This window comes from Rana temporaria, chromosome 4 (assembly GCF_905171775.1).
Source record: "Rana temporaria chromosome 4, aRanTem1.1, whole genome shotgun sequence".
NCBI lineage: Eukaryota > Metazoa > Chordata > Amphibia > Anura > Ranidae > Rana > Rana temporaria.
The window spans coordinates 272,600,577-272,627,198 of record NC_053492.1 but is presented as its reverse complement, the minus strand read 5'-3'; the positions used below and the strand labels follow the sequence as shown (position 1 = coordinate 272,627,198).

Genomic DNA, 26,622 nt, shown 5'->3' with positions numbered 1-26,622 from the left:
GTGCTTCCCACTCCATTACCAGTTTACTTCCTAAGACTCATTCAAAATAAAGTCATGTCTTTTATCTGGGGTTCAACTAAGCCGTGAATTTCTAAATCTACTCTTTATCTACATAAATTGAAAGGTGGATTGGGATTGCCTAACTTCACTTCTTAGGCCCCGTACACACGGCCGAGAAACTCGACGAGCAAAACACATCGTTTTGCTCGTCGAGTTCCTTGTGAAGCCGCCGAGGATCTCGGCGAGCCAAGTTTCCCCATTGACTAACGAGGAAATAGAGAACATGTTCTCTATTTGGCCCGACGAGATCCTCATCGGTTTCCTCGGCCGAAAGTGTACACACGGCTGGGTTTCTCGGCAGAATACAGCTCCGATCAAGTTTCTGGCTGAATTCTGCCGAGAAACTCGGTCGTGTGTACGGGGCCTCACTATAACGCTTCACAAATTGCATCTCTCTCTAAATACCATGCTGCGGTGGAAACACCTCTATGGGTTGCTATTGAATCAGTAGATACTGATCCCATATCAGTGGCTAATATGTTATGGCTCAAGCCTGCTGATAGATCAAATTTTTCTAACCCAATAACGAAGTATTCCTTAGCATTATGGGAAAAATTTAAAAGCTCACATAAGCTCCAATCCACACATAATCCTTTGCTTTCGTTCTTCAAGTATTCCGCCTTCTATCCGGCCTGGAAATATCCAAACACCTTCTCAGCATGGTCATCTCCAAACTTGATTCATCTACACAAACTAACATCTACTACAAATTTTCACACATTTCCTGTACTTTGTGAAACTTTTGGGCTTCCCAGAACTGAATATTTCCGCTATTTACAAATAAAGAATTTTTACGAACCATGCATCAATACAGATTCATCGCTTACTCAAATGTCTCAATTTGAGCGGATATGTATAAGCAACCCACATACTAGAGGACTCATTTCGACTTTATATCAACTACTCATTGCAAACCCTAATGATGTATTACCCTTATATGCAACCAAATGGGAACAAGACATGAATCGTTCTTTTGACATCAAAGACTGGTCAAGTATATGGCTAGCCACGAAAAAAATCCTCTCCAAATTGCTATGCGGTAGAGACGAATTACAAGGTTCTAGCGTGCTGGTACCTAGTCCCAGCTAGAGTTGCAAAATTCGTCCCCACGTGCTCACCGAATTGTTTCAGAGAATGCGATTTACCAGGCACACATTTCCACATCTGGTGGTCCAAGATTTTTGGACTAATATATTTTCAATGGCATCTAAAATCTTTGATTATCCAATTCCTTCAGACCCTGCTACTGCTTTACTAAACCTTAAGCCTTCCACACTTACCCATACTCAATTTAAATTACTAATTCATCTCACTATGGCTGCCAAACAGACTATTGCCAAATCTTGGAAATCAAACTCTCTAATCTTGGCAGAGGCTAAATATAGAGTGAACTATATAGACTTGAACTTTTCCACTGCTACCCTTATTTGGAGATATTTTTTGGAAGTAACATCTTTCCATATGGAAGAAATCCATATATACTCCTATATTGGAAATATTGCTTGCCTAACCCTGTAGGACACCATCCAGTGGACAGACAGTTTGGGATCTATAGCGCCCCCCTGTGCTTCCCAGGCTATACACCCCTTTGGTACGTTATTCTCTGTTAACACATGGGGGGGGTTATTTACGAAAGGCAAATCCACTTTGCCCTACAAGTGCGAACTACAAGTGCAAAGTACACTTGAAATTGCACTGAATGTGCACTTGGAAGTGCAGTCACTGTAGATCTGGGGGGAAGCTCTGAAATGAGGGTAAGCTCTGCTGATTTTATCATCCAATCATGTGCAAGCTAAAATGCTGTTTTTTATTCTCCTTGAATGTCCCCCTGCAGATCTACAGCGACTGCACTTCCAAGTGCAATTTCAAGTGCACTTTGCACTTGTAGTTTGCACTTGTAGTGCAAAGTGGATTTGCCTTTTGTAAATAATTCCCAGGGTGTCATTCAGCTGCATCTCACTGTAATCTCTATGCATATGTTATCGACCATGACTTCCCATTGATGAAGAGTTTTTTAAAAGATTTAAATGTGTTGGGGTTCCATTTATTCACATGTGGTTATTTTAACCTTTAGATATAAGAATGGTCTTTGTAAACATATTCATATGGTTGCCCATCTGCTGGTTTTAATGAATTTTAGATTTAATAATTTGTACTTTTATAATATTTTATGTCCAAGTGCCTAAAAGGTCCCTAATCTTTGCAAATTGTACATTAGTTAAAATGTCAATTGGTTTAAGATTGGTGATTTCAACTACTCAGAGCTCCTGATTTCATACAGTTTTATAATATAAAGTCTAAAATGTTAATATAAAACATAAATGTTTCTAAATTTAGTTTTTTTTTTAGCAAAAAACATTTGTAAAAGTAAAGTGATTCATTATTCTTTAAATTATTGTAGAACGTTACACTTTAACATGACACATGACAGAATCACTTTGAATATATGCTGTACACATGATGATTTATGAAACCTTGAGCAAAGAAAGCCAAAGCAAAAGAGAAGGCATTGTTCACCAACCAATCAAATGTAATATTTCATTTTAAACATTAATGTCAATTGCAGCAACTTCAGATTTGTTGCAGTGTTCTTGGCTTCCATTTTCATTAAAGCCGGTTCACACACAGGCGGCACGACTTTGGGGGCGACTCGGCAAGGCGATCTCAAGGCGTCTTGAGAGGCAACTTGCAAAATTACTTCTGTATTGAAGTCAATGCAAGTCGCCCCGAATCGCCCCCAAAGTCATACAGGAACCTTTTTCTTGCATCGCTCCTATTAGAACGGTTCCATTGACTACTGCGGACCGTGACTTGTCGCCCGTGTGTGAACCGGCTCTAAAATCACCTATGTGTTTCAGGTTGTCTTTTGTTCTCATCATAAGTTAACCTGTAAAGTTGGTTGAGTTGTCTTGGTCAACAGAATAGAAAAAATGTTATGGTTAGCTTATCACTGCATCTAAAGACATGAAAATATTTTAATGCAGAATTCCTACAATTAAATACATCTCTCACAGTATCTCAAACAAATTAAAGTGACAGGATGACAGCAACATATACACACACTGAGGAGATCAATTGTCCACTCTGAAATGTGTTTCTGCAAAGTATCTCCTTTCACCTGCTGCAGTTGTTCCATCCATGTAGAGGCTGTCAGTGTTCTAAAGCGTTTCTTCTTTCATCATAAAATTCTCCTTGTAAAAAAAAAAATCAGATGCAATTGTTGGGCTAAACCCTGAGAAGTGCCACCTTGCTTGTCATATTTCTGGAGTTCGAACAGTTGTCCATTTAACAGCTGCATTTCTATAAGCTTTGGGCAGGTGGCTCTGGAAAATTCTTGCCACTCACAGCAGACTGGATTGTATGTCCACACATGGGCTTTTAGTCCACCAAAGATTATTTGTTTCCTTTTGTTACCATTGTCTGTATGTATGTTGGGTGTGCTTTGTCTGTGCAGTCAGAAAGGGAATACTACAAATACACTGGATCTTTGTTCACAGGCAGCTTGGTTTGGAAAGTACATTTTGACATAGGCATAAAAAATATTCACAACAAAAATAGTCTTTTTCTTCCTCATAAGAAAACAACTGGATTTATATTAATATATAATTATATCTATTTATATTTTTTGGTGGCATCAATTATTTTGTTGAACACATCTTAAATAAAAATATGAGTCTCTGAGCAAGGAGGAAATAAGCATGTCTCCTCTCACTTGGCCTGTAGAGTGGAGTCCTGTTCCCATCCTCTTGTTGCAGTCTCAGTGCTGGGGCACATGTGTTTCTGGGCCTTGGTGTAAAAGGTTTGGTTCAGAGTCTTTAGGAAGATCAGCTCAGGAGAGGTCCTCCGCAGAAGGTGTAGCGTCGAGCTGAAAACCAAGATTACAAGCTGTTACCACCAAACCAAAGCAACTCCATGTCAGCTCAGAAAGCCACCACATTTTACAAGGTGGAGAGGATCTGCAGGGTGGGCAACAAGTTTTAAAACCAGTACAGATCCTTGCTTTTATCCTGAGGCTGTAAACCTGGGAATGGAGGAGGCAGAGAAGGAGAATGAAGTAGAAAGAGGTGTAAGAGAAGGTGTGCGAGATAAAGCCACAAGCTGTTTAAGGTTAGGATGAAACAGAAGCAAGCACCAACACTGTTTTAAGAAACAGCTATGCTGTGGTAATTAGAAGATGTTTGAATTGTTAGAAAAGTTTTTGATAAATACAGCCCAGATAAAAGAAAGCTTTTGGTAAAGATTCCTGTACTAAAAAAGTATAGTCCTTTAAGTGAAATATTACCTGCAAACCATGCATATTACTATGTGGTTGATTTACTGATTTACTGAAACTGGAGAGTGAAAAATCTGGTGCAGCTGTGCATAGTAGCACAATTATGCTTTGACAAAAAAAAAAATTAAAGCTGATTGATTTATATGTAGAGCTGCACCATATTTTATACTCTCCAGATTTAGTAAATCAACCTATGCTTCATGTTGGATTATAGCATTTGAGAACGCAATTTAATGATTCACAGTTTTTTTTACTATGGAATGGTATGATGGAAGCATAGGTCCAGCAGTGCATATAACTCCCATTTGGCAGTCATGTTATTTTTATCCATCTTGTTTACTATACTTGCACCATTAGATTGATATAATTAATTATCACTACTGATCATATATATATATACTGGTTATAATGGTGTTCTGTTGTCCTATCAGTTCAAAAAAACAATGGGCAGGAAATTTGACGTAACTTTGGACTTTTATGGTACGGTAAGGACTCACAAAAGCCTGTTTATAATTAAAAAGTATTTAAAAAGTATACATTTTTTAAGACATAACATGATTAAAATGAACCCTTTCAGGGGAAATAAAAACAGTACAGTATAGTATAGAGATTAACTCTGAACTATACTCCTGAAGAAGCAGTTCCACCGCAAAACATGTAGAGGTCGAACTGGCAAGGGACGAATATCTAAACCTTCTCTCAGATGGATACACGTTAATTCTTTCCAGTTCCTTTCAGAGCTATTCAAAATTTACTATTTGTACTGTTTTTTCCCCCCTGAAGAGGTTCATTTTAATCATGTTATGTCTTAATAAATGTATACTTTTTTAATATAAACATGCTTTTGTGAGTACTTAGCGTACCATGAAAGTCCAAATTTGCATCAAATGTCCTGCCTATTGTTTCTTCATCAGATTGATATGTCTGATGCAAACAGTATGGAGAGTCAACAGAGTTAAACATTTTTAGTTGCTCACAATTGCTATTATATCATCATTGGATATAGGTGTCCTATGCACAATTTCTCCCCTGCAACTTATGGAAATAATTTCTCTGTAAGTACAGTTTCCATGGTCTGAAAAAAATAGTGCACATTGTTGGTGATCACTTGAATGAGCTTTTAGTGTTTGCGTTATCCGGGCCAAATCGTGTGGCGTATGGCCACCATTATTCAAATTTTATTTGCATTTTTTTAAATAACCTTTTTCTCATTCTACTGTTTCTTTCTTTCTTTATTTACCCATTCTCTTCTAAATTATAATATTGGAATTTTTAGAAATTAAAAAAAAAGTATTGGAGACATTTTGCTAATTATTCCCAGATAAATTATTAGTCATAAATATTAATATTTCTAAAATCAGTAATGGATAATTCAGTCATCTTGTGCTCAAGACATCGTAGTAATTTAAAAAAGAAGAACTTAGTTTACCACTCCATACCCAGTCTGAGCTGATCAACGAATCAAATCCTAACTCACATAACAATTGACAATATCTTTAAATACACAACAGAGACTTGAGAGAAGGATAGGAATGCACTGCATTAACAACATGAAGGTGAAGCACAAGCACTTAAAAACAATTCAGTAGAAAGAAAAGAGTCAGCTAGCACTCAGAGATACATCTACTGACTATAGTTAAGTGTCATCCCTTTTGTAAGTCTTTTAGTGTCATTGATTGTTTGGAATGCTTGCTTTTAATTACAATTAAACAAAACAAAACATTAAACAGCAGACAGAATGGAGCTTATTTTTGCTCATTTTAGCTGAACTCCATTCAGGGGATAGTCAATAGCCAGAATTCCAGCCTACTGAATATATTTAAAATTATATAAGGGGATCCTTACAAACCTTTAGTTTGACTGCTTAGGCCTTATGCACACTGGATTATTTTTCTGCTGCTCCTAGGGGTATGTTTTTTCCCTGCCTCTAAACACTCCTGCATGTTAGCCTATGTGACAATGCACACATAGGTGTTCAGAGGAGTTTAGAGGTAGGGGCATTAAGAAAAAAAAAAACACAGCCAGATTGTTTAGTGCCTGATTATTAATTAATTTCAATGACCAGAATATAATATTATTCTGGCCAATTAAAAGAATTGATGCTCAAGGGCTTGACACGCCTACATGCTCTTAAATGCGTTACAAGAGTTTACAAGCATCAAGCATTTTTTTCTGCCAAAACTCTGTGCCAAGAGAAAAGGAAAAGGAGACTAGGAGAGTTGGCAAAACGTCCAGAATGCATGAAGCCTTAGTGTAACAGGACTTGATAACTGTTGATTAGCATATTGCTAAGCTTTCTGGTCCACTAACCTACAGAAAGACTTTATGGATAGTATTTAGTGTATTAGTGGGTCATGGACACAGGGTTGATATACTAAAAGTATAAGCTGCTCACTTTGTAAGGGAATTGCGCTTTGCAAGGAAATCTGCCCCAGAGCTCAGTGAACAAGGAGAAGCTTTGCTGACCTCCATCATCCAATCATATGCAAGTAAAAATGCTTGCAAATGAAACACCCTGCTCATTAGTCTTTGGGGCAAACTAATTTGCAAAATGCAACTTCCCTTCCAAAGTGGTAAACATGTTTGCCTTGAGTAAATCACTTTGCCTAGGTAACACTATTACGTAAATAGTACAGAGTATTTAAAAGAATCATAATATTTGGGTCTGATGTTTAGCAAGGACTCTTAACAGATAGCAGTGCATAACAAGACCACAAATGGATGGATAGTGTGCTTTTTATAATTGTTATTTAGTGGATAACTAGCCTATGAAACTGGTGGCCTGTGTAGCATTTCATAAAGCAAAAGTATACAGTATATGTAAAATATGCCTAAGGAATGTTGACCCTCAGGGCCACTGAAGTCATGATTGGTATGTAGGTAAAGTTCCATATGTGTGGCTAGTATGTAGCAGAAACAACAGTTCTATAATCTGTTGCAGAACTACCAAGTACAGTATGAATACAGAGGAAGGTTAACACATGGGTTACTGGTTTTGAAGGATTATCATCTTGTGTAAAATAATTAAAAACCTTTCTAAACCCAATGGTGTGAAAGCAATTTTACTCCATCTGAAAAACGGGGTAACGGGGGTAACTGTGTATGAGTAATTATTAATATCCCCTTCCTTTATGAAACTTATTACCTTTTGTAACATCTTATCACTACTAAAGTGGTGGTTGTTCTGTTCAAGTGTTTAAATTATAGCTGTCTACTGTCAAACTGACCATAGAAAAGAGACAGTGAAAAATTCAAAAAGGGTATAAACTCTTACTGCCCTAAAATATCATGACCACATATGCACCTTCAAGCATATGTATGTAAAAACTTAAAATTACATATACAATGTATGGCAGACAAGGATGGCACAGTGAAGGATATTTGTTGACAAAAAGTGAGCTATATTCAATATATATTTTTCCTAACAAAAGGACTTGAAAAATTGTGAATTTGGGTGTTTTTAGTGTCTAAAATGTCCTGCAAGAAATACTAATAATAATTACATGTAAAATCTCACCAGTGTTGTAGGTCAGTTTTAACTTTAAGACACTGCTTACCTGCATCGACATTTAGGCTAAGGCTTTGTCCCATGTCTCCTGCTGGTCCTGGATAAGGTCCAGGAGTTGTCCATGCAGAGGTTGCTGCTTCTCCCTTGCCTAAATCACACTGTGTTGCAGGAGTTGCTGAACCTGCAGGAGTGATCCTGTGGGGTCGGACTGATGTAGGAACAAGTAAAGAGCTGTACCGGGGATCGAAGTGCGTACTATAAACTTCATGCATGCCAGGCCGGGGATAACTTGAACCCTGACTGTTTATTGCTCCCCCGATTGAGTATGGGTGATGATGGTGGTGATGGTGGTGGGCATGGTGCCAGGGCTCAGGTGGACCCTGGTGTAGGTGACTATGAAGAGAAGCAGGGGAATAAGGATCTGCTCCAAAAGGAATTTCACTGTGAGGACCAGTAAGAGGACTGCCTAAGCTGCTTCCCAACGATGAAGGTGCAGCAACTGCATTTGGATGGTAACTGCTGTTCCAAAAGGATGGAGGAAAACTTCTTTGACTCATAGGAAAAGTCGTTTCTGTTAAGAGACAAAAAAAAAACATAAACATTCCATTAAACTCAAATAAACCCCTTTGTCATGATTAATGATGCTATTAATACTCTCTGAAACAAAGGAGCTTTACCTCATACATTGGAAAATAATTCTGAAATTAGCAAAAATAATGTTGGTCTACAATCACACAGTATTACTTAAGTGAGGTTTTCAATGCATTTATGTTTTTTAATTGATTGATAAAAACTATAGAAATAGAATGACTACCCAAAGCAACCAAATTCCAGATGATAAAATGCAGATCTGATTGATTGGTCATGACAGCAACTCCACCTTTCTCCAGTTTTTATAAATCTATTTTAATACACAGCACTGTTGATGATATTTTTATAGTAATGGTCACTATTTTTCAGACTGGGAAGCTGGTGTGGCAGGTTAATTTTCTGAATGATATTGCAGCAGTCAGATCTTTAGACCACAGTCTTAGGCTTCGTACACACGACCGAGAATCTCGTCGTAAAAGAAACATCGTTTTCTTTGACGAGTTTCTTGTCAGGCTTGTCCAGAATCTTGTCAAGCTTTCTTTGCGTACACACTGTCAAGACAAAATCTCATCGTTCTCAAATGCGGGGATGTACAACACATACGACAGCACTCTAAAGGGGAAGTTCGATTCCACTGGCGACACCCTTGGGGCTGCTTTTGCTAATCTCATGTTACTGCGTGTTAGTAAAGTTAGTAGTTTGGTGAGAGACGATTTGCACTTTTCAGTCTGTTACAGCGTGACGAATGTGCTATCTCCATTACAAACGCTACTTTTACCGAAGGTGCGCTCCCGTCTCATACTTTATTCTGAGCATGCGTGGGTTTTTAAGCATACACACGAACGTGTTTCTCGTTGTAAACCAGCCCGACAAAAAATGCGAGGAGGAAATTGAGACTCCAGACAAGAAAAAAAAAAACGTTTTCCACGGCAAAATCCATCAAGAAAAATGTTGGCAGAGCATTTTTGCAGAGAAAAACAATCGTGTGTATGTTTTTCGTCTAGAAAACTGTCATGGATCTCGACAAGAATAAAGGAGAACATGCTCTCTTTTTTCTCGTCGGGAGTCTCAATTTCCTCGTCGTGTTTCTCGTCAAGCTGGTTTACGACGAGAAACACGTTTGTGTGTATGCTTAGAAACCCGCGCATGCTCAGAATAAAGTATGAGACGGGAGCGCTGTAACAGACTGAAAATCGCGAATCGTCTCTCACCAAAATTTTACTTAACACGCAGTAACATGAGATTAGCAAATGCAGCCCCAAGGGTGGCGCCAGTGGAATCACACTTCCCCTTTATAGTGCCGTTGTACGTTTTGTACGTCACCGCTTTTGAGAAGGACGAGATTTTGTCTTGACAGTGTGTATGCAAGGAAAGCTTGACAAGATTCTCGTCAAGCCTGACGAGAACCTCGTTGAGGAAACAACGTTTCTTTTACAATGAGATTCTCGGTCGTTTGTACGAGTCCTTACACATGGAAATTCATTCTGACTCTCTTAAGTATGTCAGCATTTATTGATCACCTTTCCTAGCTCCCTTTGTCTTGCTAGGTCTAAACAAGCCATCTAAGGTTTCAGCTGCACTTCCGCTGCAGGTGAAGCTGGTATTAGAGTGCCTCTGTGAAATGTTACAAGGAAAATACAATTGACGCGGGGAAAAAACCCCAATGTGTTCAGGAAACCATTTTTTAAAACACACTGGGGTTGATGTATTAAAACTGGAGAGTGAAAATCTGGTGCAGCTGTGCATAGTAGCCAATCAGCTTCTAACTTCAGCTTGTTCAAATAAACTTTGACAATAAAACCTGGAGGCTGATTGGTTTCTCTGCAGAGCTGCACCAGATTTTGCACTCACATGTTTGAGTACATCACCCCCCACTGTGAATATGTTGGTCTAAAATTATCATTAAAACATTTGCATGCAATATATTCCTGCAACCAATTGGAATGACTTTTAAAAGTACTCTTAAGACAGCCTGTAATTAGTTAGATATTGAAATATCTCTGAGCTCTTGTATTTTGAAACAGAAATCCACATGGCACATAGGGGGTTATTTACGAAAGGCAAATCTACTTTGCACTACAAGTGCAAAATGCACTAGAAATTGCACTGAAAGTTCACTTGAAAGTGCAGTCGCTGTAGATCCGAGGGGGACATGCAAGGGAAAAAAAACAGCATTTTAGCTTGCACATGATTGGATGATAAAGATCAGCAGAGTTTCCCCTCATTTCAGATCTACCCCTCAGATTTACAGCGACTGCTTTTCCAAGTGCACTTTCAGTGCAATTTCAAGTGCACTTTGCACTTGTAGTGCAAAGTGGATTTGCCTTTCATAAATAACCATCATACTTTGCTCAATTGAAAGAAAACTTTGTGTAATGCAGTAAAATTGCATAAAACAGTAAAATGCAGTAAAATTGAATAAAACTTTGGAAACTATTAGTTTACGATCTGCACAAAGTTTGGATGTGTTCCCTGTGTTTCCTGCAGTTGTTTGGTTTCCTTCCACAATTGAAAAACATACTGGTAAGTATATTAGCTTTTACTATGTATCTGGTTCTAGACTGTGGGGGTTATTTACAACAGACAAATCCACTTTGCACTACAAGTGCAAACTACAAGTGCACTTGAAATTGCACTGAAAGTGCACTTGGAAATGCAGCCGCTGTAAATCTGAGGGGTATATCTGAAATTAGGGGAAGCTCTGCTGATTTTATCATCCAATCATGTGCAAGCTAAAATGCTGTTTTTTATTTTCCTTGCGTGTCCCCCTCGGATCTACAACGACTGCACTTCCTAGTGCAATTTCAGTGCAATTTCAAGTGCACTTTCCAATTGTAGTGAAAAGTGGATTTGCCTTTCGTAAATAACCCCCTGTGTGTCTCTGTGAATGAGCGGCAATTATGGTGGAAGCCTCTCTGTCAAGGACTGTAAAATGGTTTCTGCATTTAAAAGCTACAGAAAAAGCATTTGTTCTATAAAAAATAAGAGACTAACAATAGCTGCTTTTGTTATTGTAATCATATCAAGTGTCATATGTGAGCAAACATTAGTGTTGTAGAAAAGAGACTTGACACACTTCAGAAATTGCTATTCCTGTCTATATTCAGGATGGCAATTTTCGAGCTGCCAGCAGTGGAAAGTCAGACATTTTGGTATTAAAATCTCCAAAACTTTCACAGAGAACAGCCTGCGAACAGAGAGTTGGACTTTTTGATGCTGCTATGTGCCTGGACAGCATTACACAATGGTGCCCACAGTGCATTCATAATTACAGTTTCACAATAAACACTAACAGACTCAACCAAAATATGCTATTTTTATGCAATTAATGATTGTTGGGAGTCAATGATTTTTTTTGTTTTGTTAATGACAGACTCCCTTTAATGTAGGCAAATTAGACCCTCAACATATATGATACCTAGTTGTCATATGTGCTGTTCTAATCACTTTCAGCTTTATATTGTTTAGAGTTCCTGATTCTTACATTCTAATCCATAAGTACAGTAACCCATAACAGCCACTTAGAACTTATCATGTACTGATCTGATTTCACCCAAGGGAATTATAAGTTGTTTTGTTGTTAAGTATACAAATGTATTGTTAACAACTCTGCATTGAATTATCCCATATAAAGCTGACCTAGTAAAATAGTAATGTTTAATCCAGTCTGTGCTCAGTTAAATCCCATTAATTTCAGAGACACATTCTATTCTATAAATTACCCTGAAACTGCCTTGACATGGACAAAGGCTAAAATGATTCCTTTTGTAAACCAACACTTTTGTTAGTGTACAGTGATATGTGCTTAACTTAGTATTGCGTGTCTGGAGAACTGGACATTTAATTTACAAATGTAATAAAAAAAATAAAAAAAGCAAAAAACGTGAAAAATAACATTGCCTACTGCATGCATGCAACTGATAATGTAAATATAGATTGTATGCGATGGGAACATGAAAGAGTATAACTTTTTCCAAGGGGTGTGCATTTAAATCTTTTTTCATTTTCCCACGCAGTCGAAGGACATATTAGTGGTTTAATTCGATTATGCGCCACCCATAATGCAAATGTGTGGCCAAGGCACAAACCTTACATGTACCTTAAAGTGGAGGTAAACCCACTCTCATTCTTTCTAAACTACTGCCATAGTGCTGATCTATAAGGGTATACATGCCTCCTGCATGTATCCTTACCTGTCAAATGTCTCCCCTCTGTCTCCCCTCTGTCTTATAAGAACTGAAAAACTGCAGATTCTGTGGGTAGATTTGTTGTCTAGAGCTCTGTGGGTGGAGTCGTGATGTCAGTAGATTCCCCGCCCTCCTCTACACTCCCCTTGTCAACATGCATTTTTTCCTATGTATTCCTTACACTAAATTCTGCTATGATCACTAACATCCAGTTAAAATCCAGAAAAGTAACCACATGACTTCAGAAAAGGGTGGGGGTGGGAATTAAAAAATAATTCCTGTCTCCAAGCTAGTGCATGAGATATGTAAATAACCTGTCACTCACAGCAAGGGGGCGGAACGGACTATGGTTTTTCGATGTAAGTCTGTATCATTTCACTGAACAAAAAAAGAGGATCGCTCAGAGCTGGACTAACACTGTGTGGCAAGACTGGGCACAGATGATAGGAAATCTTATACTGTACATTGTGACATAAAAAAAAATGGGTTTACAGCCACTTTAAATGTAGTCCAGAAACATATCTGGGCAATTTTTTTTTAGAACCGAATGACTAAAAATGTATACAATACCCATAGCATATACCATAGCTAGAGCTTAACTGATGAAAAGGCTCTCAGCGTGGACTACTTTACCACTGTGATAAGATAATGTGATAAGAATAGAGCAGCAGGTGCCTGCTGTACACAAGCATATATAAACATACCTAGTCATAAGACACTATTATGCATGTTTATGTAAGAAGTGGGGAACAAAAACTGTTATCATTAGTTCAACCTCTACAACTAGGTTTAGGTACTTAAATAATAGGTTACTCCACTATAATGTGTAACAACAAAAATAATAATAATAACAACAATAAAGGTAACTGTTATTATTTGAACTCTAAGGCCCCTTTCACATGTGCGGACCATATGTCCGCATTTTCATCCATCTGTTGTGGATGAAAACGGGACATACATTGGTCCCTATGTGATTGCGGATGTCAGCGGATGATCATATTGTGCTATAATAAAGCGCAATATAGTATTAGTAATGGATGGCCATGGGTGCGACATCTTTTTGTGATGATCTCTGTGTAAGATTAGATGTTCCGCTCCATCGGGTAACATTGTATTGGCAGTCACCGGCGGTTTTCCATCAACCAAGATGGAGGACGTGCGTCTGGCGCCAGGTCCATCTCGGAGTTCAGCCACGCCTTCTTTTTTTCTTTTTTCTATTTAATGTGGTGACGTGAAGCGCCTCCTCATCCCGTGACCAAGTCTGTGTTTAGACGAAACGTTGGGAGGCGGCGCTTTGACGTCACCACATTGCACATGTGAGGACCCGGATATCCTGGGCACACGCTTCATACACAGACCGGCCGGCTGTGTTTTTTATATGCCTATTGTTATTGGACTAATGTAAGTGCAATACTTAGTTTTTTTAAATACATTTTTATGCAGTATTACGCTATGAGTCCCTTTTGATCTCTCTTCACATACGCTGGAGTATTAATTTGGGCTGCCAATAGAGAGAACCACCAGTGGATGTATGAGTGATTCTGTTTCCCCAGTGGAGAGTGGATATCGTTGTTGCTGTTTTTTATTTGCTCTGTGGTAAGAGTCAGTGTTACCCGTTGGTGGAGGTCTCCTGTCTGTCAGTCATCACGACGTTGTGGATTCATTCAACACTTTGGGACTTTCTTTATCACTACATTTGGGACTGTGTTTATATACTTATTCAGTTTATCTGTTTGGGTATATTTCCCTCTTTTTCATTAATTATTTTGTGGACCACTTTTTGAGGCTTGATCTGTTATGATTATCTCGGTTCATGCTTTTTAGATTTGCACATAATTATTCACTTGGTATTATTCATATGCAATTTTCAATCACTTAGCGCGACTCCTTTTTTGTTTTATGTTTGTTTGATGTTATATAACATTTGAGACGCAGCTGTTACACATTTACCTTGGTATGCGCAATATTTTTTCTGTTTTTTACCCGTAATCACCCGCCTCCGCAATGATCTGATTTCTCGGACGAAAGAAAATCCTATTTTTCTTCTGTCTGGCGGATCGGATCGGGTGAACACGGACATACGGTCCGTGTTCATCTGATCCCCCAAAGGGGAGAGCGGAGGAAAGACAGGGCGGTCCCTGCACAGTGTCAGCCCTGTCAGCTGACGGCTCAGCTGGGATTTTAGAAAGGATCCCTGCTGAGCAAAGCGGACCCACGGAGGCGGATCATTACTGATCCGCCCGTGTGAAAGGGCCCTTAAGTGAGCAGCAGCTGTTTGCAAGACTTTTATCACATTTCCATTTATTGTAGGAACACCACAGTCATCATGTGTGTGGTATAAATCTCCAATGGGGTCTTACACTATGTCTGTGATATACAGTATCCAATAGACATGTGCATTCGTTTTCGTCCGAATGCATTTTTGTTAGAATTTCGGGTATTTTTGTTATCGTTTTAACAAACGAAAACGAACACGTAGAATACGAAATCAGAAATATCCGACATAAAAAAATGCTTTGTTTTCATTTTTGTTGCTACAAAACTTCGCTATAGATAGAAGATTCGACATGACGCTGACAATAGCAATCTGTGTCTATCGAACCTGTGGTCGAATGTGCCTAACCTAACTTTATTAGTCCAAGATTATTCTACATAGAGAGGAAAGATTCGACATTAGAGAGTGTTGGGGTAGACCATTCGACACGAACGACAAAGATCTGACGAAGCAGCGATAAACATACAAACATCAAATCTGTCATCGAAGGCTTATGGTGTCTGTCGAAAGTTCTAAAAAGATAAAGATAAAGCAGCTAAACTGTACGATGCCGCAAGCGTACATTTACAGTCAAATGCTTGTCCCATAGGCTATAGAAGAATTTGAATGTTGGTTGACTAGTAATAATGATTTATAAATATAATTATTACTAGTGTCATACAACATTAGAATTCTTCTATAGCTTGTAGGCGGAACGTTCGACTGGAAATGTATGATTGTGGCATTGTAAAGTTTAGCTGCTCTGTCAAATCTTCTTAGAACATTCGACAGACACCATGAGCCTTCAATGACAGATTCGACCTTAATTAATTCGGATTTTCGGAGAGTAACAAAATAAATACATTTTTGGACGAAAACAAAATTCCGAAACAAAATATTTCAGTGTGCACATGTCTAGTATCCAATGGTATTTGAGATAATATTTTATATTCAATTGTGGTGTTGTGTAATAATAACTTTTAATGTAGATAAATAAAATTTGGATTTTTTTTTATCCTATGCATATGTGCTTTTAAAGTCCATGATTTTTGAGCTTTTAGTACAATGTTTCAATATATAGGAAGTGGCATGATTTATCATGTAGTATACTCATTGGTCACCAAATGGGTACCACACCTATTTTCCCAATTACTCCACTATAATGTGTAACAACAAAAATAATAATAATAACAACAACAACTAATAAGTTACCAATAGTTATTTGAACTCTTAAAGTGGAGGTTCACCCGGAAATGTAAATTTTTAACATTAGATTCATGCTCATTTTGTCTAGGGGAATCGGCTAGTTTTTTTAAAAACGAAGCAGTACTTACCGTTTTAGAGAGCGATCTTCTCCGCCGCTTCCGGGTATGGGCTGCGGGATTGGGCATTCCTATTTGATTGACAGTCTTCCGACAGGCTTCCGACGGTCGCATCTATCGCGTCACGATTTTCCGAAAGTAGCCGAACGTCGGTGCGCAGGTGCCGTATAGAGCCGCACCGACGTTCGGCTTCTTTCGGCTACTCGTGACGCGATGGTTGCGACCGTCGGAAGCCTTTCGGAAGACTGTCAATCAAATAGGAACGCCCAGTCCCGAAGACCATACTCGGAAGCGGCGGAGAAGATCGCTCTCTAAAACGGTAAGTACTGCTTCGTTTTTAAAAAAACTAGCCGATTCCCCTAGACAAAATGAGCATGAATCTAATGTTAAAAAAAAAAATTCGGGTGAACTCCCGCTTTAAGTGAGCAACAGCTTTTTGCATGACTTTTATCACATTTGAATTTATTCTAGGCACACCATGACTGTAGCCTGTTGCATTTGTTTTTTTCTTCTCCTCTAGGTTCAATGCTGGTATTATTCATCAAGACAGCATGTAAAGCATCATAGATTTAATCTGTCTTTAGCGGACAGCTTAGCTTTTCAAAACTCACTGAGGTGTCCTCTGCCATAAAAACGAATGTCCTGCATTTCTGTGCATGTTTGAAACCAGAGTACTAAGTATTCGTCCAAGACATAACACATGTCTCTTACTGGCTGTAAACTGTTTTGTCAATCAGTCAAACTCATTTCAACAGTATCCAAATTTGTTCCAATCAAATATATCAAATGAAGTTGGAACTCATACCCTCTTAGTAGAAACACCTATTTAGATATGTAAGAAATATAATAATATAGGAGGATTAATTACTGCTAAAATGCATTTAACAAAAACAAATCAGACTTAAAATATCATGAAAATAATTGGTCTACAAATCAAAAACAGTAGACATACTCATTTGGACCCCTGTGACATGATACCCAAGGCAAATGTGTCTTCTGCCCCTGCCTCAGTCCTTGATATAATATTCTCTTCAATTATAATATCTATCATCTGCATTTGTAAACATATACTTCCTAGGTAACCTATTTTGATTTTTTTTTACTCTTTTTCAGAAGCACATACAGTAAAACCTTGGTTTGTGAGCATAATTTGTTCAAGAAACATGCTTGTAATCCAAAGCACTTGTATATCAAAGTATTTTTTCACAGGGTATACAAGAGAAGAGAGGCACCTCTCAGGCCTCGTACACACGACCGAGTTTCTCGGCAAAAACCAGCAAGAAACCTGCTGGGATTTTTTTTTTGCCGAGGAAACTGGTCGTGTGTACATTTTTCGACGAGGAAACTGTCGAGGATCCCGTCGAGCCAAAAAGAGAGCATGTCTTCTTTTTCCTCGACGGGAATGGAGAAACTTGCCTTGTCGAGTTCCTCGACAGCCTAACAAGGAACTCGACGAGGAAAACGATGTGTTTCGCCCGTCGAGTTCCTCGCTCGTGTGTACGAGGCTTCAGTGTGGCAATAAGTTGCTAAATGTTGCACCTTCATTAAATGTAACCATATTGCTACACTTAGAGACTCCTCTCTTCTTTTGTATACTCAGTTGTGACATGACGCTACTCTTATATCAAGACATTGCTTTTATATCAAGGCAACATTTATTAAAACATTTTGCTTGTCTTGTTACACTCAAACCAAGGTTTTACTGTATTAAAAACTGTAAGCATTAAAATGTTGTATTAGTACAGAAACGTTTTATTGAACATATTTGTCATGTATGCAAGACAGCTTAAGATAGTTTGGAGTTAATTTACTAAAGCAAATAAGCTGTTAACTTTCCTAGAGAAGTTGCACTTTGCAGGGGAATTTTCCCCAGCGGTTAGTGAATGTAGTTAAATTTCACTTTGCAAAGAATACCCAATCTTGTGCAAGAGAAATAAATATAAAAACATTGCTTTCTCATGATTAGATGATGGGATTGAGCAGAGCTTCACCTCAATCACTAAGCCCCAGTGAAAATTATCTTACAAAGTGCAACTTCCCTTGGAAAGTAATCAGTAAACAATCTATGTGCTTTTAGTAAGTAAAACAACCCCACTGCATATGTATAATGCATGTACATCTGTAATATAAATACATGTAGCAAGGTACATATTCATAAAGCCGTACCTTATTATTCAAAATGCAAACGTTATAGCACAAAGATAAATGGTAAAAATAAACATGATTACTGGCTTAAACATATTTTTTCTTTTTTGCATATCTTTATGCATTGATATTTTTCTGACCATGTACATGACATGGTTAAGATAAACCATAACGATAATATGGGGCGCTTAAACAGTTGCTGTAACTGTTGAATTTGTGGGGTTTTTATTTATTTATTTATTTATTAAATGAACACTATGTGAAAAAAAAAACATTATTGGCTATGTTATGGTCTGGGTTGTCCTTGCTCCTAACTTTTGCTAGACAGATCAGTCTGCAAAATATATATGGCATAGTCTACAAATATAGACAAAAAAAATGAATTTGATAAATGATATGGTAGGTTAATTGACTCATATCTAAATTGGCCCCTCTATGTGTATGTATGCATGGGTGATAGGGTCCTTAGATTAGATTGTAAACTCTTTGAGGGCAGGCACTGATGTGAATGCACACCATGTGAAGTGTTGCTTAAATTGTCAGAGCTATATAAATACTTGCAATAATAAATATCATACATATTATCTACATACAGTTATCAGGAGGATTATTTTTTTTATGAAAATCTATTATTAATTGTTTAATTGATTAAACATGTTCATTTAATAGGTTGTGGCATATTACATAGGGACATTCTAATAATCCAGGCACTGTGATACTGCACTCACCCCTCCATGAGCTGGCACCCCTGGCAGTCTTGGCAGCAGCACTGCTTGGGGAATAACTGCTGGGCTGGCTGAGAGCTCTGCTGAAGTGCTCATCCACCACTGAGCTGATATCTCCCTGGAAATAGGTGAACAGGACACATCTGGAGCTAATGTATTCAGCTTCTGGAGGGCTCTCCTTTTCCGGGCTGCAGTCCTCTTCTTTAATATTGGCTGGGGTATTGCTGGAGAAGGAGCTGCCACTGCTACCATTGCTGTTGCTGCCACTCTCTGGGGCTTCCTGCATCTTGGAGTAAAAGGCTAGTTTCTGTGTAATATAAACAGACAACAACCATCAGCCAAGTTTTAATTCATTAAGGAACAGTACAGATCAGGAGAGTAACAGAGAGATGTGCAGTATGTACTGAGTGGGATTAGGCAGCCCCTGTCCCACCAGGCACATATGTAGAATGACTCTGTGCAACAACAGATCTCCTGTGCTGAGAGCTATGACAGCCAGGCACACTTGTTATGGTCCATCTCCCATGGATAACACATGTTCACATTCAATAGTCATTTCCCTAGTCCTTCACCACCAGCTCTGCGAACCCAATGCCAACACTTGTTTGTCGCACTAGTGTCTGCGGCTCTTTAGCTCCTTAAAACTGAAAAAGCCATTGACATTCTTGGCAGCAAAGGGTTAATATCAAATGGATGCAAACCAGTCGCTACACATTTAATCAAAGCTACACATTTAATCAAACGGGTCACTGATCTTTCCCCATGAAAATAAACGAATGGCCAAAGATGTTTGGTGGCAAAGGGGTTACTGATAGTTTCCCATGAAAATAAACGAATGGCCAAAGATGCTTGGTGGCAAAGGGGTTACTGATAGTTTCCCATGAAAATAAACGAATGGCCAAAGATGCTTGGTGGCAAAGGGGTTACTGATCTTTTCCCATTAAAATAAACGAATAGCCAAAGATGCTTGGTGGCAAAGGGGTTACTAATCTTTTCCCATGAAAATAAACGAATGGCCAAAGATGCTTGGTGGCAAAGGGGTTACTGATCACTTCCCATGAAAATAAACGAATGGCCAAAGATGCTTGGTGGCAAAGGGGTTACTGATCTTTTCCCATGAAAATAAACGAATGGCCAAAGATGTTTGGTGGCAAAGGGGTTACTGATCTTTTCCCATGAAAATAAACGAATAGCCAAAGATGCTTGGTAGCAAAGAGGTTATTGATCTTTTCCCATGAAAATAAACGAATGGCCAAAGATGCTTGGTGGCAAAGGGGTTACTGATAGTTTCCCAAGAAAATAAACGAATGGCCAAAGATGCTTGGTGGCAAAGGGGTTACTGATCATTTCCCATGAAAATAAACGAATGGCCAAAGATGCTTGGTGGCAAAGGGGTTACTGATCATTTCCCATGAAAATAAACGAATTGCCAAAGATGATTGGTGGCAAAGGGGTTACTGATCATTTCCCATGAAAATAAACCAATGGCCAAAGATTCTTAATGGCAAGGGGCTTAATGTTAATATGAGATTATCATAAACCAATATATAAACCTGCTTAACAGCTGATGGGTTTATTGATTGTCGCATTGGTTACATTATTGGCAGAAAATTCGTTAGTATTTATATCACATCATAAACGGATATATAAACCTCCTTGGCAGCAAGTGAGTTTAGAAAAAATCACATTAGATAAACTAATCAGTTAATATTTATATAATAATAATAGATTGGATGTGTAGACAGGATTGACAAACTAGGAATATTATAACAAGATCGCATTAAGGTGAACCAATGGGCAGGAAACGATAAATATTGTCAAATTAAGGCAAACGAATATGTATGTTTTCATTGGTATGTTTGTTGATCTATCTGTCTGTGGTCTTAGCGATTACATTGTGCTCTCTTGTTATCATATCTATTAATTAATCTGTATTTGTCAGCATGTATAATTTTACTGATTCAGATTACGCCCATTTATTATACAAACTTTAGGAGAAGAGAGAGTTTAGCTGAAACAAAGTAACTTCTCCGAAGCACCCTATATAATAAAGAGGGGTGCAGAGTGAAGGCACTATAATCTACAAGTCAGGCTGGAAAGTACAGACCAGAAATCCGACTATATAGTACAGAAGAGTGCGGAGAAATTACTATATACAGTATAGAAAAGTGCAGAGAAATTACTATATACAGAAGAGAGTGGAGAAATGACTATATACAGTATAGAAAAGTGCAGATAAATGACTATATACAGAAGAGTGTGGAGAAATGACTATATACAGTATAGAAAAGTGCAGAGAAGTGACTATATACAGAAGAGTGTGGAGAAATGACTATATACAGTATAGAAAAGTGCAGATAAATGACTATATACAGAAGAGTGTGGAGAAATGACTATATACAGTATAGAAAAGTGCTGAGAAGTGACTATATACAGAAGAGTGTGGAGAAATTACTATATAGTATAGAAAAGTGCAGAGAAATTACTATATACAGAAGAGAGTGGAGAAATTACTATATACAGTATAGGAAAGTGCAGATAAATGACTATATAGTACAGAAGAGTGTGGAAAAATTACTATATAGTATAGAAAAGTGCAGATGAATGACTATATAGTACAGAAGAGTGTGGATAAATTACTACATAGTAAAAAAGAGTGCAGAGAAATGACTTTATAATATAGACAGTCACACTAGCACAGAAAAGTGCAGAGAAATTACTACATAGTAAAGAAGGGTGCAGAGAAATTACTACATAGTAGAAGGGTGCAGAGAAATGACTTAATAATATAGACAGTCACACTAGCACAGAATAGTGCAGAGAAATTACTACATAGTAGAAGGGTGCAGAGAAATTACTACTTAGTAGAAGGGTGCAGAGAAATTACTTTATAATATAGACAGTCACACTAGCACATAAGAGTGCAGAGAAATTACTACATAGTAGAAGGGTGCAGAGAAATGACTTAATAATATAGACAGTCACACTAGCACAGAATAGTGCAGATAAATTACTACATAGTAGAAGGGTGCAGAGAAATGACTTTATAATACAGACAGTCACACTAGCACAGAATAGTGCAGAGAAATTACTACATAGTAGAAGGGTGCAGAGAAATTACTACTTAGTAGAAGGGTGCAGAGAAATTACTTTATAATATAGACAGTCACACTAGCACATAAGAGTGCAGAGAAATGACTACATAGTAGAAGGGTGCAGAGAAATGACTTTATAATACAGACAGTCACACTAGCACAGAATAGTGCAGAGAAATTACTACATAGTAGAAGGGTGCAGAGAAATTACTACATAGTAGAAGGGTGCAGAGAAATGACTTTATAATATAGACAGTCACACTAGCACAGAAAAGTGCAGAGAAATTACTATAGTATATACAAGTCACATTTTAGTACAGAAGCGTGCAGAGACATCAACTTATAAAGTACAGAGATAAATCAGTCTATAGGGTACAGAAAATACTTGGCATAAAAACGTGCACATGAGACTACATATATAGACATGATACACTATATAGTGCAGAAGAGTGCAGAGAAATAATCTTATGGCACAGATAAGTCACATAGTATAGAGACTTGCCCAGAAATACTACTATATAGTTCAGACAAGTAATGCTACATACAGAGGAGTGGTGTCTGTCTGTCCCTTGTGCTCTTCTGTACTATAGTATAGCATGACATGTCTGTACTATATAGTCTTATTTCTATGCACTTCTCTATACTATATAGTGTGACTCGTCCGTACGATAAGCTCAGAGTGAAGAGAAGACTTACTATAAAGCATTATACCGAGAAGTACAGTTATATAGTATAAAGTCACACTATAACGAATGGTAGAGTGCAGAGAAGCCGGCTATAGTACACCAGCGTCACGCTTGCAGGTTATAAAGCACTGAGGACTGCAGAGAAGTCATCATACTATAAAGTACAGAAGGGTGCAAAGAAGTCACCATACTATAAAGTATAGAAGGGTGTAAAGTAGTCACCACCACACTATAAAGTATAGAAGGGTGCAAAGAAGTCACCACCATATTATAAAGTATAGAAGGGTGCAAAGTAGTCACCACCACACTATAAAGTACAGAAGACTGCAGATAAGTCATCATATTATAAAGTATAGAAGGGTGCAAAGTAGTCACCACCATTTTATACAGTATAGAAGGGTGCAAAGAAGTCACCATACTATAAAGTATAGAAGAGTGCAGAGAAGTTATCATACTATAAAGTAAAGAAGGGTGCAAAGAAGTCACCATACTATAAAGTACAGAAGAGTGCAGATAATTCATACAGCAGAGTATAGAGAAGCGATCACACTATTTAATACATTAGAGTGCAATGAAATGATCATTCTATATAGTACCGAATAGTGCAGAGACATGATCATAATATGTTGTACGGAAGAGAAATGCTCATATATATAGTACAAGAGGGTGCAGAGATTTAATTTGGAGGAGTGCAGAGAAGTGATCATACTATATTGCATACAATATAGAAGAGTGCAAAGATTTCATTTGGAGGGGTGCAGAGAGGTGATCATACTATATTGCATACTATATAGAAGAGTGCAGAGATGTGAGCATACTAGTATATAGTACAGAAGTTTGCAGACAGATGAGCAAATTATATAACATAATAGTGCAGATCAGTGATCATACAGTATATAGCACAGAAAGGTGCAGAGAGGTGAGCATACTAGAATATATAGCAAGAGTACAGAAAGGTGATCATACTATATTGCATTGTGCATACTATATAAAAGAGTGCAGACATATGTGCATACTATATAGTATAGAAGAATGCAGAAAGGCAAACATTATACAGCACAGAAGAGTGCAGAGATGCTGTCATAATACAGTATATATATGCAGAAGAGCGCAGAGAGGTGAACATATTACATTGTACAGAAAAATGCAGAGAAGTGATCATTCTACAGTATATAACACAGAAGAATGCAAAGAGGTGAGCAGCATACCTTATAGTAGAAAAGTGCAGAGAATTCACACAGAAGTGTGCAGAAAGGTGAGCATACTATATAGTATAGACGAGTGCCTAGAATTCATAGAGAAGAGTGCAGAAAATTCATAGAGGCGAGTGCCTAGAATTCATAGAAAAGAGTGCAGTGATCATACTATATATATAGTATAGAAGACTTCAGAGAATATATAGAGTGCAGATAAGTGATCATACTATATATATATATATATATATATATATATATATATATATATATATATATATATATATATATATATATATATATATATATATAAGAAAAGTGCAGAGAAGTGATCATACTATATATATATATATATATAAGAAGAGTGCAGAGAATATATAGAGAAGAGTGCAGATAAGTGATCATATTATATATATATAAGAAGAGTGCATAGAATTTTGAGAGAAGAGTGCAGAGAAGTGATCATACTATATATATAAGAAGAGTGCAGATAAGTGAGCATACTATATATATAAGAAGAGTGCAGAGAATTTAGAGAGAAGAGTGCAGAGAAGTGATCATACTATATATATATAAGAAGAGTGCAGATAAGTGATCATACTATATATATATATATATATATATATATATATATATATATATATATATATAAGAAGAGTGCAGAGAATTTAGAGAGAAGAGTGCAGAGAAGTGATCATATTATAGAGCACAGCAGAAATGTCCCGCCTGGAAGTGCATTAGACACCCTTAGCAGCCAGTGATGGGAAAGTGGTGAGCCATTGGTTTCGCCCAGGGAGGAAACAATGGGAGATTGCAGGGTTTCTGGTGAATGTACTAAGATGAGAAATAGACTAGAACAGGTGCAGACTAGTGTGGGAAATGCGGCTTCTCAGCCCGACACACTCAGGATGGTCTGCATACATTCATATATTGGGGGCAATGTATGGGGAAGACACTCAATGCCACCCTCCTCTAACCACATGAGATATATGTATGTACTGGATGCCCAGTAATTATTACTTGATGTCCAATAGATCACTTGTAAATGAGTTTAGCAGCTCCCTGCACTCTCTGTAAATAAAGTCTGCAGCAAAGTGGGAATGACAGCTCCAGTTTAATCTGTAAATAAAACATTGAGGTTGTCACCCTGCAAACCCTCCTTGCCAGGCTGTCTCTGGCTGCAAACATGCACATTACAAAGTCCAAGCCACTGATTTGCAGATCTGTTTTAAGCCGGTGCCTCAGAAAGTACCCACACCATTGGATCAGCATGACATCCAGGCAACCAGCATTTTCAGATCAGCACTGCATTTCCATATTTCCCCTAGTATAAGTACATACAGTATTAAACAGTTTAAGAGTTAGCCCAACACAATGATCACTTCTATCTATAACATGTAATATTCCATTTATGTCTGGTTGCTAGTACTGAACCCTATACATGCAGATATAGGCATCGGATCATCCTGGCAGAACGCACCTGGTGGTAAGGACTATAAGCTGTTGTAAAGTAAGGCTGAGGAGGACCATACACTTGGTACATTACATCCAAACAGCTCATGGCGAGACCACGTTGATTCTTTAGTGCTTTTGTGGGTAATCTCTGATGATTTGCTGTATTTGTTCATTAAGGTCCAGGGCTGCAAGAAAATTCAATGTCCTGATGGAAAAGTCCCTTAGAGTGTGTAGCTGGAGGAGCAGCATGCGCGATCTACCTGGCAGCGATGTCCCTCTACTGCTGCTGTGTGCGATCCTTGTCACTGGGGAGGAGGACTAACAACTACACATCGGGCTGCCTGTCTACACATCGGGGATTTAAATCTCACGTACGCGTCATTACGTTCCTTCTAGACTGGACAGGAGAAGGGGAAGGGGGGTCCAGGAGAGGTGGGCGCAGGGGAAACCAATCACTGCCTGCTGTCATTGTGTCATGGACATGCTATTATTGTTAGGCTTGTCCAAGGGTGTCATCACTGCATATACCTAGGAGGGGGAGTGCATTCTTATCACTTCTTTATGTTAGGGCTTATCACATGGCTCCTATCTATCTATCTATCTATCTATCTATCTATCTATCTATCTATCTATCTATCTATCTATCTATCTATCTATCTATCTATCTATCTATCTCGTTATCTATCTATCTATCTATCTATCTATCTATCTATCTATCTATCTATCTATCTATCTATCTATCTATCTATCTATCTATCTGTCTATATCTCCATCTTACCATCTATCTATCTATCTATCTATCTATCTATCTATCTATCTATCTATCTATCTATCTATCTATCTATCTATCTATCTATCTATATATCTATCTATCTATCTCGTTATCTCTCTATCTATATCTCCATCTTACTATCTATCTATCTATCTATCTATCTATCTATCTATCTATCTATCTATCTATCTATCTATCTATCTATCTATCTATCTAGTTATCTCTCTATCTATATCTCCATCTATCTATCTATCTATCTATCTATCTATCTATCTATCTATCTATCTATCTATCTATCTATCTAGTTATCTCCAAGGCTCAAGTCCTGCGGGAACGTGTGGGAACGGCGTTCCTGC

The 26,622-nt window shown here is 37.9% G+C and overlaps 1 protein-coding gene across 2 annotated transcripts; it reads right to left on the bottom strand.

Moving 5' to 3' along the window:
- Positions 1-3,007: 3,007 nt before the first annotated feature.
- VGLL2 (vestigial like family member 2) lies at positions 3,008-25,848 on the bottom strand. 2 transcript variants are annotated; one of them, XM_040350296.1, is made up of 4 exons: positions 25,520-25,845; positions 19,069-19,372; positions 7,891-8,412; positions 3,008-3,925 (listed from the first exon to the last, which is right to left on the bottom strand). In XM_040350296.1, the coding sequence occupies exons 1-4, from the start codon at positions 25,598-25,600 to the stop codon at positions 3,885-3,887; spliced, it is 948 nt and encodes a 315-aa protein (XP_040206230.1). In that variant the 5' UTR covers positions 25,601-25,845; the 3' UTR covers positions 3,008-3,884. The 2 variants fall into 2 exon arrangements, with proteins under 2 accessions (XP_040206230.1, XP_040206229.1); XM_040350295.1 differs by lacking the exon at positions 3,008-3,925 and adding an exon at positions 3,933-4,081 and having other exon boundaries at positions 25,520-25,848.
- Positions 25,849-26,622: the final 774 nt, after the last annotated feature.

Coding starts and splice junctions, on each gene's coding strand:
- VGLL2 (XM_040350295.1), bottom strand. CDS start 25,600: ATGAGCTGTTTGGATGTAATGTACCAAGTGTATGGTCCTCCTCAGCCT. Junction 19,373..25,519: donor CTTATAGTCCTTACCACCAG/GTGCGTTCTGCC, acceptor TATATTACACAG/AAACTAGCCTTTTACTCCAA. Junction 4,082..7,890: donor TAGCCTAAATGTCGATGCAG/GTAAGCAGTGTC, acceptor CTCCATTCCCAG/GTTTACAGCCTCAGGATAAA.